At 37.2% G+C, this 15,142-nt stretch overlaps 1 protein-coding gene across 2 annotated transcripts in view; it reads left to right on the plus strand.

The window, feature by feature from the left end:
* Positions 1 to 9,122, plus strand: part of IPO8 (importin 8) — a 68,945-nt gene extending 59,823 nt beyond the window's left edge. For both annotated transcript variants that reach the window (XM_033222529.1, XM_033222530.1), the window contains 4 exons: positions 953 to 1,158; positions 3,836 to 4,039; positions 6,088 to 6,204; positions 7,141 to 9,122. In XM_033222529.1, coding sequence (XP_033078420.1) covers positions 953 to 1,158; positions 3,836 to 4,039; positions 6,088 to 6,204; positions 7,141 to 7,238 — 625 coding nt within the window. In that variant the 3' untranslated portion in view covers positions 7,239 to 9,122. The remainder of the gene's footprint in view (positions 1 to 952; positions 1,159 to 3,835; positions 4,040 to 6,087; positions 6,205 to 7,140) is intronic.
* The last annotated feature ends 6,020 nt before the right edge of the window (positions 9,123 to 15,142 follow it).

Raw genomic sequence — 15,142 nt, forward strand, 5'->3', positions numbered from 1 at the left:
TGTGCTTCCTCGGATTCTTTAGAGCCCTGCTTGATAATCATCTTTTCTGCTGTGATCCATGTGGTCCGTATTTAGGGGCTGCATGGATGAGAAGGTCTTCAGGTCAAGCACAGTTCTGTTATAGCATAGTACTTGGGCATTAGTGACTTGAATCAATCAAGAAATGCAAATAATGAAGAATAACAGAAGCCTGTAGAATATTCATTATTGGATTTGTTATATTATTCTCACTTTAAACAAATTGAATCACTGCAAATGAATTTTTTATTCACACAATTTTAAGAATGTTTTGCCAATGTTATCTTTTAATTCTTAATTTTTTAGTTTTAAACAACTTAGAGGAAACATTTAGTAGAAAATTTTTAATGTTTACTGTTCAAACTTTTTTTCTTTCTGAATTTTCCTTATCCTTATTTTTTTCTTATGCTATTTTATAGCATAGGACTTTAGTAGACTACTTACATTAAGTACAGCTTATTATCTTACTAGATGCTGAGTTTTTGAACCATCTTTCACCTCTTAGGGTTTGGGTAGATTATGTGTGCTGAGAAACTTTGTAGATCAATCTACAAAGTTGGAAGAGTCTAAGAAACTCTTTATTCCCCCCGCCCCCACTGTATAGGACTTTTATGCTGTCAAATATAGGTATTTCTGCTTTATTAAAACTCCTTATGCCGAGGCCCATATATAACATTTATATTAATTATAAATTGATATTGTGGCAAGATTCACCATGTTAATTGCAGACTCCCAATAGGTCTTTGAAAATAATTGGTTTACAAAATTTGATTTACATAGGGTTTCATACAGTACAAAATGGGGAATGTTTCTGTATAATACCAACAGATGAACCTTAGAGTATGCCTTGGACATTTCTTTTTGTAGTTTCTCCAGAATTTGTTCTTTATTCCGCTTCTCATGTCTACATTTTTTTTTTCTTCAAAATTTGCAGGCATCATGACCGGAAGATGTGTATAATAGGACTGAGTATCCTTCTGGAATTGCAAAATCGACCTCCTGCAGTAGATGCTGTGGTGGGACAGATTGTTCCCTCAATTCTTTTCCTTTTCCTTGGCCTAAAGCAGGTCTGTGCTACTAGACAACTGGTAAACCGGGAAGATCGTTCAAAAGCAGAGAAAGCTGATATGGAAGAAAATGGTAAAGTCTTCTAATTGAAATGAATGTTGCAATTGATTTTGATTTGTGTATGCACTTTATTTGAATACTATTCTATATGGAGACATTAAACAGATTTACATTCTTCGGTCTGCTGCACATATAACAAATATTTTGGGCTTGGTTGACTTGCTATTAATTGTATCATGTGATATAAATTTAGATTTGTGCACCTTCTGACACCTAATGTACTCAGTGATTTTTTTTTTATAGAGCCTAATAGATATTGTTACACTTTAGGAAACACATTTATAACAATCAAATGGTCTTGACTAAAAGTTAGCAATCTAGTATCTAATGTTCTTGTTTGTGCTAACAGCCTCATCAAGACAGCAGCCATGAGTTAAATGAATCATTAGATTAAGAGCTGAAGTGTTAGTACCACAGATTAGTAGAGAGTGCCTTTTTTTTTCTTTTTTGTAACGGTTCTTAGGTGACTCATTATCAACATTATATTTGAGAGATATATTTGTGATTTAAATATAAATTAAGGGAAAGTACCTAAATGAAGTGGATTTACTTAATTGAGAATCAGAGTAAGATTGTTAGAGTTGAATATTAGACCTTTGTTTTGTTTAATGATGAGATTGCAGAGCTACTTGCTAGAGAGTAGGAAGTAGCATTCTCCAATTCCAGGTGGAGTTTTTCCTCTCCTGGTTAAAAACAGAGACCTCATTAGCTGAGAAAGATCAGAACTCTTCCTGGTACACATACAGCTCTATTTTTGATGCTAAATTCTGTGATTTTAGGATGTATAGATTTAAAACACTTTTAACTGGCATCATCCCAGTTTGTTCATATACCAGGGATTATAAACTACCCTTTCTCCACTCCCCAGCACAAAATACACCTTCTAATTTGTTTTTCTAAAATCTGTGTAGGTCTTTTGAAGAAATCCTTCTTTATTAGAAGTGTTGCATGTGTGAGTTTTGTTTTGTTTTGTTTTTAGCTAACTATGTGTCAGCAGTTGTAGAATTCTTTTATTTTTTCAGGTGTGTTATCTCTAATTTCTTGTTTTGGTAACTCTTTATTGGCTTATACTATATGGCTTGAGGGAAAATTTTCTAGTAATATCCCAGACTTTCTTGTATTTCCTCCTAAAGTATGGAATGATTAACTCGTGGAGGTATTTCTCAGTCTTTTTGTATTAATAGTTATAATTTGCCATGCGTTTTTTTGTGTATTTGGTCCAAACTATGGTTAAGTGCCTTATTCCTAAATCTACCTGCTTCAGTATGATGTGTATAATAGAACTAGTTTTAGGTTAATATTACCTGGTTTGGGTTTACTCCAGGATTTCTCTCTTATCTTGATTTTTGTTCCGCCTTCCTGTTCCAGTATTTCAGTTAAAATCTAACTGCTGGGAACAGATTGATACTGAAAATAGATGCAGAATCCATGGTGATACATAATGTAGTTCAAGTTTTTAACTTTTCAAGCCACATGTAGCTAACTATTTTTCTTTACATTTTTGCTATTTCTTTTTATTATAAATTATCAAATTATATATTTGTGGAGCACAAAGTGATGTTATGATTTGTGAATATAATGTGGAATGATTAAATCAAACTAATATATCCATCACCTTAAATACCCTTTTTAATGGTGGGAACATTTGAAATTTACAGTCTTGCCAGTTTTGAAATGTACGATATACTATTAACTCTATTCACCATGCTGTACAATAGATACCAAAAACAAAACAAAACAAAACAAAAACCTAATTCTTCCTGTCTGAGACTTTGTACCCTTTTACTAACATTCCCTCATTCCCACCACCTCCAGCCTCTGGTAGCCACCATTCTACTTTCTACTTCTATGAGTTTGATTGTTTTAGATTCTATGTATAAGTGAGAACAGGCAGTATGTGTCTTTCTGTGCCTGGCTTATTTTGCTTATCATAATGTCTAGGTTCATCCGTGTTGTTGGAAATGACAGAATTACCTTTTTAAAAGCTGAATAGTGTTTGATTTTAAAGAATCCACATTTTCTTTATTCATCTGTTGTTGACTTAGGTTGATTCTGTAACTTGGCTATTGTGAATAATGCTGATAATGCTGCAGTGAACACAGGGCTGCTGACATCTGTTCTACATACTGATTTCAAATATTTTAAATATATACCCTGAAGTGGGATGGCTGGATCTGTATTTTTACTGTTTCTACTAGCAGAAATGATCTCATTTGGGCATTTCTAAGCAGTTTATAATCAACTCAGTTAATTAAGGGGACTGAATTCTCAATAGGAAGCCATTGTTTAAAACACATGCACAGATTGTACAGTCACTTTTGTTTTAAACAGAGGTAATTTTGAAATCTGCAATTGAATAATATTCTTGTATTAGTGAACGTGCATAGCCTAACAGTAGTAATGTTCATCTGGATAACAGGTTTAGGGAACTTGTTTTCAGTGAGGAGGATAAGGACATTCTCAACTTAGCAAACTCTACAGTAAAGATAAGGTTTATTTATTTTATTTTTTATTTTTATTTTTTGATTCTCCTCTTTACACCAGAGATAAGATTTATTTTTATTAAAATTTTGTGGAAGATTTTTTTCCTTTCCAGAGTGTAGTTTTATAGTCTTTGGTTTTTGTCGTGAAATTTTATATTTTGTCCATATGTGTTTTGATTCTTTTTAAATAATTAATGGGTTCACAGAGGAGATTTCAAGTGATGAAGAGGAGACGAATGTAACTGCTCAAGCGATGCAATCAAATAATGGAAGAGGCGAAGATGAGGAGGAGGAAGATGATGATTGGGATGAAGAAGTATTGGAAGAAACCGCGCTTGAGGGGTTCAGTACTCCACTTGACCTTGACAATAGTGTGGATGAATATCAGTTTTTTACACAAGCTCTGATAAGTATGTCTTTATTCGCCACATCTTCTGATGTTTTTTTTTTCTAAACTTTCTTTGTTTCTTCCTGTTTTGATATCTGCCCAAGATTGGTCTAGATTCTTTGAAAAAATTTTTTGTTTATTCCTTATGATAGAAATCCCCAAACAAACGTATATGAAATTATAGAAATTAAAATAATGAACACCTATCCCCAATCCTAGCAACTTTCATCATTGAGAAGTAGCAGGGTGAGCCTGTAGGTTATCCTTGCAAAAATAATATATGGAGTATCTGTGTATATTGTTCATCCTTTAGGCATAAATGGGCAAGCATTTTTATAGCAAAGAATGAAGTGCTTCAGGCATGTGTTGCTTAAAAATTGTAGCTAACAACCTATTAGTTATTCACAATCTGTAGAATGCAATTGCTAGCATAAGACAGTGACTTTTTACTATGTAAGTAATTTGCCAATTTTTTACAACAAAGGACAGTTTAATTACAGTTACAGGACTCATAAATGATTGGGGGGAGAAAATATTTGCCACATATGCATAATAGGCATAATGTACACAGTGTACAGAGGCCATCCTCAAATGCGTAAGACTAGTAACCTAGTAGAAAAATGGAAATGGAAAATTTGCAGAATAAAAACAAGCCAATGAGGCTATTTAGAAAATTATTAATCAAATAAGTTATTTTAAATCTCATTAATATAGATTATTTGTTTTATGGTTACATAGTATTTCCATAGTTATATTGTAATTTAGTTCCACTGTGGGACATTTAAGATTGTTTCCAATGTTTTTACCATTATGAAGGTTATTAAAATGAACATCCTTATGTGTAAATGTTGTTACTAATAAGGCAATATTAGTAACAATTTTGTAGTGTTGCTACAAATAACATTAATGAAGAAAAAACTGCCTAGATGTGTTTATTGAAATTCACAGGAATTGGAGGCAGAGAGCACAGGAAACTATATTCCAAAGCATGGCAAATATAACAGCATAAACGTGGAGATGGAAATATGCAAGGTGTGCCCTAGTGTAGTTCCAGACATGGGTGTGTCATAATCACCAAGAAAGCTTTTAGGTCTTGAGTAGGATCTCAGGAGATGTATTTTTAAAGATGCTTCTCAAGTGACAAGCAGCTTTAAACCAGCATGTAGCGGCCACTGCTTAAATACTGAAGGAATGAAGTTGGACTGGGCTATAGTGGCCTTGAATTCTGGACTGAGTTGGTCCATCCCGTTGCCCATTGGAGTAGTGTTGAAAGTTGTGTTCTGAGGCGGTGACCTTGTAGATGTGGTAATGCACTTCAGGGGAGTTATCCGGTGATGGATTATATGCAGAAAAAACTGGAAAGGACTAGATGTGGGAGCCAAATGTTAGGAGATCACTTTATTAATTTAGATGTATAGAGACCTGGAATGGGGAGGGTGACATTTGATGGAAAGCAGCATATAGATGAAAGACAGTAAGAAAGAAGCAGAGCTTTGGGTGTGGAGAGGGCATGCTCAGAGATGTTAAAGATGGACAGTAGTTGACTGGGAGACTAATAGAACTGGTGAGATAAATGGAGAGAAGGTTTGGGAGGAAATTGTTACATTTGGTTTTAGTTGTGTTGAGTTTGAGATGAGCTATTCAAATGGAACAGTCCAGGAGGCTTAGGGGAAGGTTTTTGCTAGAGGTACAGATTTGAGTCCTTGGGGTGGTAGCAATGCTGAAGCAGGTAGTATGAAAATTCCAGAGGAAAATGGTAATGAGTGAGTACAGGTGTTCTGGATTTTAGAGAACATCCATAGAAGACAGCAAAGGAGACAGAGAACTAGGCAGACTAGAGATTTGCAATATTGTTACCTTCCTTTGATATCCCACATAGCTGGGTACGAAGTGGGTACTCAGAAATAATCCTTTGTTGGCATAAGTTTCATTACCTTGTGTGTGTTGTAGTACTGTACTCTTTGTTACTGTCTGGGATAATTTCTTTGTAATTTGATCATGTTACTACTACTTGTTCTCTAAATTAATAGTCGCTGTACCCTCCTGTCTTTTCCTTCCCAATTGCAACAGCTGTGCAGAGTCGAGATGCTGCCTGGTACCAGCTGCTGATGGCACCACTCAGCGAGGATCAGAGGACGGCACTGCAGGAGGTGTACACACTGGCAGAGCACCGACGGACGGTGGCAGGTCAGCCAGAGTAACCTCCAGAGTGGAGTGCATGTGTCACAGTGCCAACAGTCAGCCTTATTTGATGAGCCAGGTGGCACCTAAACACTGTTTTTAAAATTGTTAGAGACTCACCCTTGAAGATAAGAAGGAATTGTCATTATTGTATGATTGTTTTAATCACTCATGATGTTTTAACTTTGCAAAAACCTGCACATTAATATGTATCTCCTAGTGGTGTTCTCATTCACATTCATATCGTATGTTGGAAGTAAAGGTACAAAGTAAGGGTTGGGATAAGTCTTGCTGAGGGAAACTTAATCAGCTGGATCACTCCCCTAAACATTTCAGCCGTGGGCCAAAGGCACTTGATGAATTCTTCCTAGGAGCTTGTATTCCTGCAAATGGAATGCCCTCCATTTCTCATTGTTGGGCTTTATTTGACATTGTTTCCTGTTGTTAATTTTCAGTTTTTAAGCTGGAGGAATTATTTTGTGTTGATTATTATAGTTACTTGTAGATTGTCGTTGGAAACGATTTTGTAGTTACAAAAAATTTTAGTAGGAAACATTGCAAACTAGAGTTTAGAATGCTGGTTCTTCTGCATGGACTTAGATCTTCAGTTCTGTGCCGATTCTCAATCAGCCCTCCTGATACGAGAAATCTGGGCCCCCTTTCAGCAGTAGAGACAGTGAAGTAGAATCCAACGCTGAGATAGATGTGTTTTGTTTTTACTCGTTTTTTTGCAGATATTCCAATAATAGTGAACATACCACCTTATTGACATGGGTCTGTTATTCTTAGTTCTTCTTTGGCAGAATAACTAACACTACGAGTCACATTCTTTCACAGTTCTAAGCATATAAACAATCTGGCTCCTTTGAGTCATCTCCAACTTTGTCACCTTAAGCATTCTTTTTTGTTTTTCTTCTCCCCTTTTCTTTTGAAAAATGCTAGAAGCAAAGAAGAAGATTGAACAACAGGGAGGCTTCACCTTTGAAAACAAAGGAGTCCTCTCCGCATTTAACTTTGGGACTGTGCCCAGCAACAACTGAAGGAAAGAACATCAGCTGACCAATTGTCATCACTGCATTTTATTTCACAAAAGGAGTGTGAGGGTCAAGGGGATGAAATGAGGGGGCTGCTTTCAGGGCCCTCCTGCCGTACCCACTACCATCTGGCATTAGGCAGCACTTTTATCTACTCTTTCCCCTTTGACCTTTGTCACCCTGAAATATATATTTTAAACAGCTACTGTAAGTATGAAATGAAAGAAAAACAATCATTGAACTGAAAAGGACAAACCATGTGTTCCAAAGGCTGAATGCCCAAGGTCGTTTTAGAGGATTGGATCGACTTGCACGTCTCAGGTTTTTGCCATGCAGAATCAATGGATTTATGCGGATAACAGTGCCTTCTGTTGTACATGAATTATCAGAAAAAAATTTTTGGAGTGCATTGCAATTTTTTTTAAAGCATAAAACATTTCTAGATACAACATAAACCTTGGTTATATGTCGACTATTCTGCGTTTTACTCTGTGAATTTATTGTTAGGCAGTTACTGCAAGTCACTCTGGTTTCAAAATCTTCACTGCTCCCTCTGCTCACCCTGCTGCTGGGGGCCTTTTTTCAGGGGTTGTATTATAAAATATGCACTGGCTCTGGTTTTTCATAAGATGTTTTGTGGCTTTTTAAAGAAGTGTCTTACTCCCTCTTCTCTCATTTTTTTCTGCCTTGAAAAGGGGTGGTATTTCTTTTGGGGTCAACAAATACACATACCAATTTCACTCCTAACCTTCTAAGTTCAGGACTCAATTTCTTGGCAGCAAGTGGCAGGGGCTCTTTAGTCCCTGGAGTTAGCAGTAAGTCGGAGTATATTCTGAATAATGTAATTATGCAATTAATTGATAATCATACCTAAAGCACATTGAACTTCTAAGAGAAAGGTGCTACATAAGCACACTGTCTTTCTGGATGGGGACTTGTATTTTAAATAACTTATCATTCCAGCTGTGTTGGACCAGGGTCCAAAACATTTTATAATGATATATTTTTTTTTAATCTAGGAAAAAGACCCAAACAAATCTAACTTCTTGCTTTCTCACATCTTTGAATTTTCTCCTACCTGATTTGTTTGTGTCTTTATTATAGCTCAGTTTGACTTCTCAAAATTTTCAACGGTTGGGGGTGGCTGCACTCTTAGGTGGCCTATAGGAAATATTACAGATGGAGATTACAGTGTTTTTCTGACCTGGTTCAAGACCAGAACATGGATCATAGGGTTTTTATTCAACAAAATGAAAATGTTACCTTCAGAACTTAACATATTACTAGATGTGATACAGATTTTCCTTTCTGTGAAATTGAAAATTCACAAAAATTCACAGCTTATATTTCCCATCAGTGACTGGAGGAATTTTTTTCAGGTGCTTCCTATATTACCATCCCTCATGCATATTAACTCTTTAGAATTTTAGGTTAAGTAATCTCTATAGAAGTAGCCTGGAAAACCATGAGTTTTGGAGTTCTGTGACCCCCTGCTTTCCTCTGCCCCTCCCTTCCCAAGGCATTGAAGCTGAATGTGCCAACTGGCATTAGAAGCGAAAGATGGCATTGGGAGAAATTTTAGAGAGCTTTCAAACTCTTTATTCTCATGTTCCACATGGTCTAATTTTAACATAAATAGTATGCCTTCACACTGGATTGTAAAAGGCATGTGATTTTTGAGATTTTATTTTGTGATGTATTGTCTTCTGCAGTATTAAAGGGAAAGAGGTATTAATGTGCATCACCCTATCTTGTTTTTGAAGCCAGGGTAGTTGTATGATTTTGTTACCAGCAGTGCTAACCTGAATGTGACCTGGTTACCTTGGAAATGCAGGAACTTATATGAATGTACTATAAAATAAAATGCAGACTGATTCCCAGGATTCTGAACTCTTCTGTGTGAAATGTTTTCTGAAATGTGGAGGTGCTTTAAGCAGTTGATAATAACCCATCAATATGTTTTCCTGACATCTGGGGACCTGAAGCACAGTGAACTGTAGGTCTGGGAGGGTAACCAGGGCTTATCAGGAACAGCTAATAAATGGAGAGAAGTAGGGAGTGAGAGCCCATCTCATGAACCAGGAGGTCTGCACAAGGGTGTCAGAGCTCTGGAAAGGGACAGAGCGTTCAGCCACAGCAGGACCTGGAAGGAAAGGAAGGTATCACTAAAATGGTGCAATTTTCTGATGGGTCTACTACCAAATTATTACTGGTCAAAACTGGACTGGTAATACGGTCATGTGTCAATAATGGATATGTTCTTATAAATGCTTCATGGGCGTTTTGTTATTGTGTGAACATCCTAGAGTCTACTTACACAAACCTAGATGGTGTAGCTTACTACACACCTAGGCTATATGGGATAGCCTATTGTTCCTTGACTACAAACCTGTACAGCATGTTACTGTACTATACTGAATACTATAGGCAATTGTAACACAATGGTAAGTAATTATGTATCTAAACACAAAAGGTACACTAGAAATGTGATAAAAGATAAAAATGTATGAATGGAGTTTGCAGGACTGAAAGCTGCTTTGAGTGGTGAGTGAACATGAATGTTTAGGACATTGCTGCACACTACTGTAGACTTTATAAAACTGTACACTTAGGCTACACTAAATTTATAAAACAATTTTCTTCAGTAATCTTAGCTTACTGTAACTTTTTGTGAACTTTTAACTTTTTAGCTCTTGTAATAACACTTAGCTTAAATCACATTGTACAGCTGTACAAAAACATTTTCCTTTTTAATATCCTTGTTCTATGAGCTTTTGTCTATTTTTAAAATGTGTTTACTTTTTTTTTTTTTTTGAGGCAGAGTCTCGCTCTGTCGCCCGGACTGGAGTGCAGTGGCCGGATCTCAGCTCACTGCAAGCTCCGCCTCCCGGGTTTACGCCATTCTCCTGCCTCAGCCTCCCAAGTAGCTGGGACTACAGGCGCCCGCCACCTCACCCGGCTAGTTTTTGTATTTTTAGTAGAGACGGAGTTTCACCGTGTTAGCCAGGATGGTCTCGATCTCCTGACCTCGTGATCCGCCCGTCTCAGCCTCCCAAAGTGCTGGGATTACAGGCTTGAGCCACTGCGCCCGGCCAAAATGTGTTTACTTTTTTAACTTTGTTAGCGACTAAGACACAGACACATTAGTGTAGGCCTGCACAGAGTCAGGATCACCGATATCCCTGTCTTCCACTTCCACATCTTGTCCCACTGGAAGGACTTCAGGGGCAATAACATGTATGGAGTGGTCATCTCCTACGTAGCAATGCCTCCTTCTGGAACACCTACTGAAGGACCTGCCTGAGGCTGTTTCACAGTTAACTTTTTTAATAAGTAGGAGTATGCACTAAAATAACAAGTATAGTAAGTACTAGGTGATAGGAATTCTCCAGCTCCATTCACTTATGGGTCCACTGTCATTTATTGTAGTCCATTATTGACTGAAGGGTCATGGAGCACATACTTGCATGATGATAAGACCCATTACATTGTTAATCAGTGAAAATTCCTAAGAAAACAGTTATTTTAAATTGTCATTAAGTAATATAATGAGTTATAGTACAGTTTGCTGTTTAGCAAGGGAGACTGAATAATCCAGGCATAAAAGGGAAACTTGGCCATGTCTTAGGACCATGTATGTGCATGTGTGTGTATGCATGAATGTTTCATGCATTAAAAATTATTCCAGTTGAGCCTTAAATAGCAATCTTTTCTGTCCCACCTTACTCTCTCCATTGAAACTGCCGTACAAATGCTGCCTGGGTGGGTTGGGAACTTTCTAGGCAGTCTGCTAGCAAGAAAGGCTGCAAAATCAATAAAGAGATGGCTTATACTCTGTAGTTAGACTATGTTTGAGGAAGAAGCACAAAGGACAACTATGGCTGATCCTGTAGCCAAGAGAGGTGTGTAGGTGACAGAAGGCATGTGTCTGGGTAGTCTGAGAGTCCAGGCCAGACAGCAGTGCAGCTAGAGGAAGGAAAGGGCTGTCTTGTGAAGAAGAGGGAGTGCAAACCCAAACATCAAGGAGGAAGAGAAGGGGATGCATATGCTCCCTGCCGGACACATGGGAAGAAGCTCATCTTGGAGGTCATCCAACTTGAAAAAGATTTTCACAAGTAGATGGATGCCCCTCAAGAGCTGGAAATTGGAGACTTTCTTTAGGCTATGGAATATGCAGGGGCTGAGAGCAACTCGAGGAGAAGTGACCTTATGGAGACTTTCCCCACTGGACCTCCCTACTTATGAAGGGAAAACCTGGGGAGAAACAAACTACACAGTAGGGCCTCACAGGCACCTGTCCACTGTGGCCCAGTGTCCCAACACATCACTCTTAAGTTTAGAGTGACCCACCATTCCTACTGCCTAGTGAGTGTGGGCAGTACCCTCAGTTTCTCTTCCTTGCCAGTCATTTCTCTCCTGAGAACTGCCAGCAGCTGGACCCTCATCCCTCCTGATTTCCATACAGTTTATTTCCATACAGTTTGACATACAGCATGCCAATGAACTAGAATTCCTTCACATGTGGGTAATCCCTGCCATCGGAATGAGCTCTTTCCTCTTTTTCCACACCACTGGTATATGTTTTGTTTGGCCTTGAATTGCTCACACCATTGATTATAGACTTGAGGGCAGAGATTGTGCTTTATGTGGTATTAATATTTTGTAGACATGTTTTGTTGTCTTTCTAATGCCCTGCATCTGGTGGCTAAGCGTGGTCAATAGAATGAACACATGAACAAATGGATAATTGACATTCTGCCAATGAGTTTGGATCTTAGAGGCATCTCGGAGGCCACAAATAAGATCTTGGAGATAGGTTCCTGTGGAGAAAACAAGTGTGCAACAGCAGCTGGATGGTGAAGTAGATGTATGCTGCTGGAAGGGAGCTGTTGTCTGTGGGTCACTGTGCCCCTGCTTTCTGTTCCTAAATCCAGTGCACAGTTTCTATGTGCAGCAGGATTCCAGGTAGGTTATTTTTTTCAGACCTCTCTTTCTGTAGTCTGCATGGCAAAGCACCTTCTTGTAACTCCAGCTGTTCTTTTCCGTTCCTTTCCCCTTATGGCCTCATTCTTCTTTATTTAATTTTTAAGCTTGTTCATCTTCACCCCACTTCCTCACTCCCCAGACCCAAACACTTAAAACACTTACTGTGTCTAACTGATTCGCTCTTCAAAATGTATTTTGAGTCTCTGCTGCTTTCGATGTCACCTTAGTGTAAGCTACAACCATTGCTTTGCTAGAATATTCTAGAATCTTCAAATATTAGCTCTTACATCTGCTCTTCTGTCCCACAGCACCATTCTTAACCTATTCACACAATAGAATGATTTATTCAAAATGCAAAATATTGATTGTATCAAAAACCTGATTAAGATCCCTTAATGGCTTTAGGATAAAGAGAAAATCCTTAACATGGGTCATAATGCCCTAAGTTTATTTTACTTTATTTTTAGAGACAGGGTCTCACTTTGTTGCCCAGGCTGGAATACAGTGGTGTGATCACAGTTCACTGCAGCTTGATCTCATGGGGTCAAGTGATTCTACATTAGCTTCCTAAGTAGCTGGGAGTACAGGCAAGCACCACCATGCCTGGCTATTTTTTAAATTTTTTGTAGACACAGGGACTCAATATGTTGCCCAGGCTTGTCTCAAACTTCTGGCCTTGAACTATCTTTCCACCTTGGCCTCCCAAAGAGCTGGGATTGGAAGTGTGAGCCAGGGCACCCGGCCACCCTAAGTAATTTGGCCCTTCCTCAGCTATCTCATTGTGTGCAACTTCTTGGAAAGTACGCTCCAGTTGCCTTTTTTCACTGCCTCTATTTCACTGGTTTCTTCTTCCATTTGGTTCCTGGGCTTTTCTTTGATTGAAGGTTTTAAGTTACTGATTCAGTCTCCTTATTTGTTATTGATCTGTTCAGGCTTTCTATTTCTTCTTGATTCAATCTTGGTAGCTTGTATGTTTCTAGGAATTTATTCATTTCTTCTAGGTTGTCCAATGTGTTAACATATAATTGTTCATTTTAGTTCCTTTTAAAAATTTATATGGCATTGGTTATATCTCCTACTTCTGATTTTATTTTATTTTTTCCCAGTTAAGGGTTTGTTGATTTTGATTATCTTTTCAAAAAAACAAACTTCAGTTTGTCGATTATTCTTTTGCTTTCTGGTCTTCATTTATTTCTGCTCTAATCTTTATTATTTCCTTCTTTCTGCTAGTTTTGGGCTTCTTTTTCTAGTTCCTTGAAGTATAATGTTAAGTTGTTGGAGATCTTTTTTAATGTAGACATTTATCACTATAAACTTCCATTTTAGCACAGCTTTGCTGCCTCCCATAAGTTTTGGCATGCATTGTGTTTTTGTTTGTCTCACGATATCTTCTAATTTTTAAAATTTCCTCTTTGACCCAATGGTTGAATATATTGTTTACTTTCCATGTATTTGTGAATTTTTCCATTTTTCTTTTATTGATTTCCAGCTTCATTTCTTTGTAGTCAAAAAAGATAATTGAAATTATTTCAGTCATCTTAAATTTGTTAGAACTTGTTTCGTGACCTTGCATGTAATCTATCTTGGAGAATGTTTCATGTGCAGTTAAGAGGAATGTATATTCTGCTGCTGTTAGGTAGAAGGTTCTGTACATGTCTGTTAGGTCCATTTGGCCTGTGGTGTTATTCAAAATAATTGTTATGCCTTCCTGTTGAATTGACCCTTTTATCATTATGTAATGACCTTCTTTGTCTCTTGTGACAGTTTTTGACTTAAAGTCTTTTTGTCTAATATAAGAAAAGCTGCTTATGCTCTGTTTTGGTGACCATTTGCATGACATATCTTGTTTCATCCCTTCACTTTCAGCCTATGTATGTCCTTAAATCTAAAGTGAGTATTTTGTAGACATCCTGTAATTAGATCTTGCTTTTTAATCCATTCAGCTACTCTATATCTTTGATTGGTGAATTACATTTAAAGAAATTATTGATTGGTAAAAACTTACTACTGCCATTTTTGTTCATTGGTTTCTGTTTTGTGGTTCTTTTGTTCCTCTCTTCTACTCTTGCTGTCTTTGTGATTTGATTATTTTTTATGGTCATATATTCTGATTCTGTTCTCTTTTTTGTATCTGCTGAAGATTTTTGTTTGTATTTACCGTGAAGCTTGCATAACCCTCCTTAGAATTGTACCAGTCTATTTTGAGCTGATAACTTCAATCACATCCAAAAACTACACTTTTACTCTCCCATTCCCCACTTTGTTATTGATGTCAGAATTCACTTTTTATATTGTGTATCCATTAACCAATATTTTGTGGTTATATTCTTAATACTTTTGTCTTTTATGCTAGGGTTAAAAGTGATTTATGCACCACCATTACAGTATTACATTATTCTGTATTTGTCTATGTATTTACCCTTAGCAGTGAGATTTATGTTTTCACATGCTTTTGTGTTGCTATTTAGCAAGAAGCTAATTTTTTTTTTACTAATACAAATTATGTACTTTTTTCAAAATAAGGAATTTGTTGTATGTATGTATTACACACAGTTTTTCAAACCGGATAACCCAATGTTGGCCAATCCCAGTAATCAAAACTATAAATTTACTTTCATAATTTTTAGCTCCCCGCAGCTGCTGCTGTCAGACAACCCTCAGCTGGGTGGTTTCAGGGTTCGTAGCATTTTCAAATAAAACGAGATATTTAATATCAATAGGTACCAGCAAGAAGTGTTTATTTCTTCATGAGGGTGTTGTCTATTTTGGGGGAACAAGACCAGTTTTCATTTTGCTAGTTAAATGGGTTGCATTTAAAACCTTTGCTGTGGTTTCATATTTCCAATGAGTGAGGTTTTAGCCTCTTTACATTTGGTACTCCAAGTACCATTAATGGGGTCGTGGCTGGGCAGTATAGTCAAGTG

This window comes from Trachypithecus francoisi, unplaced genomic scaffold (genome assembly GCF_009764315.1).
Source record: "Trachypithecus francoisi isolate TF-2019V2 unplaced genomic scaffold, Tfra_2.0 Lachesis_group11, whole genome shotgun sequence".
NCBI lineage: Eukaryota > Metazoa > Chordata > Mammalia > Primates > Cercopithecidae > Trachypithecus > Trachypithecus francoisi.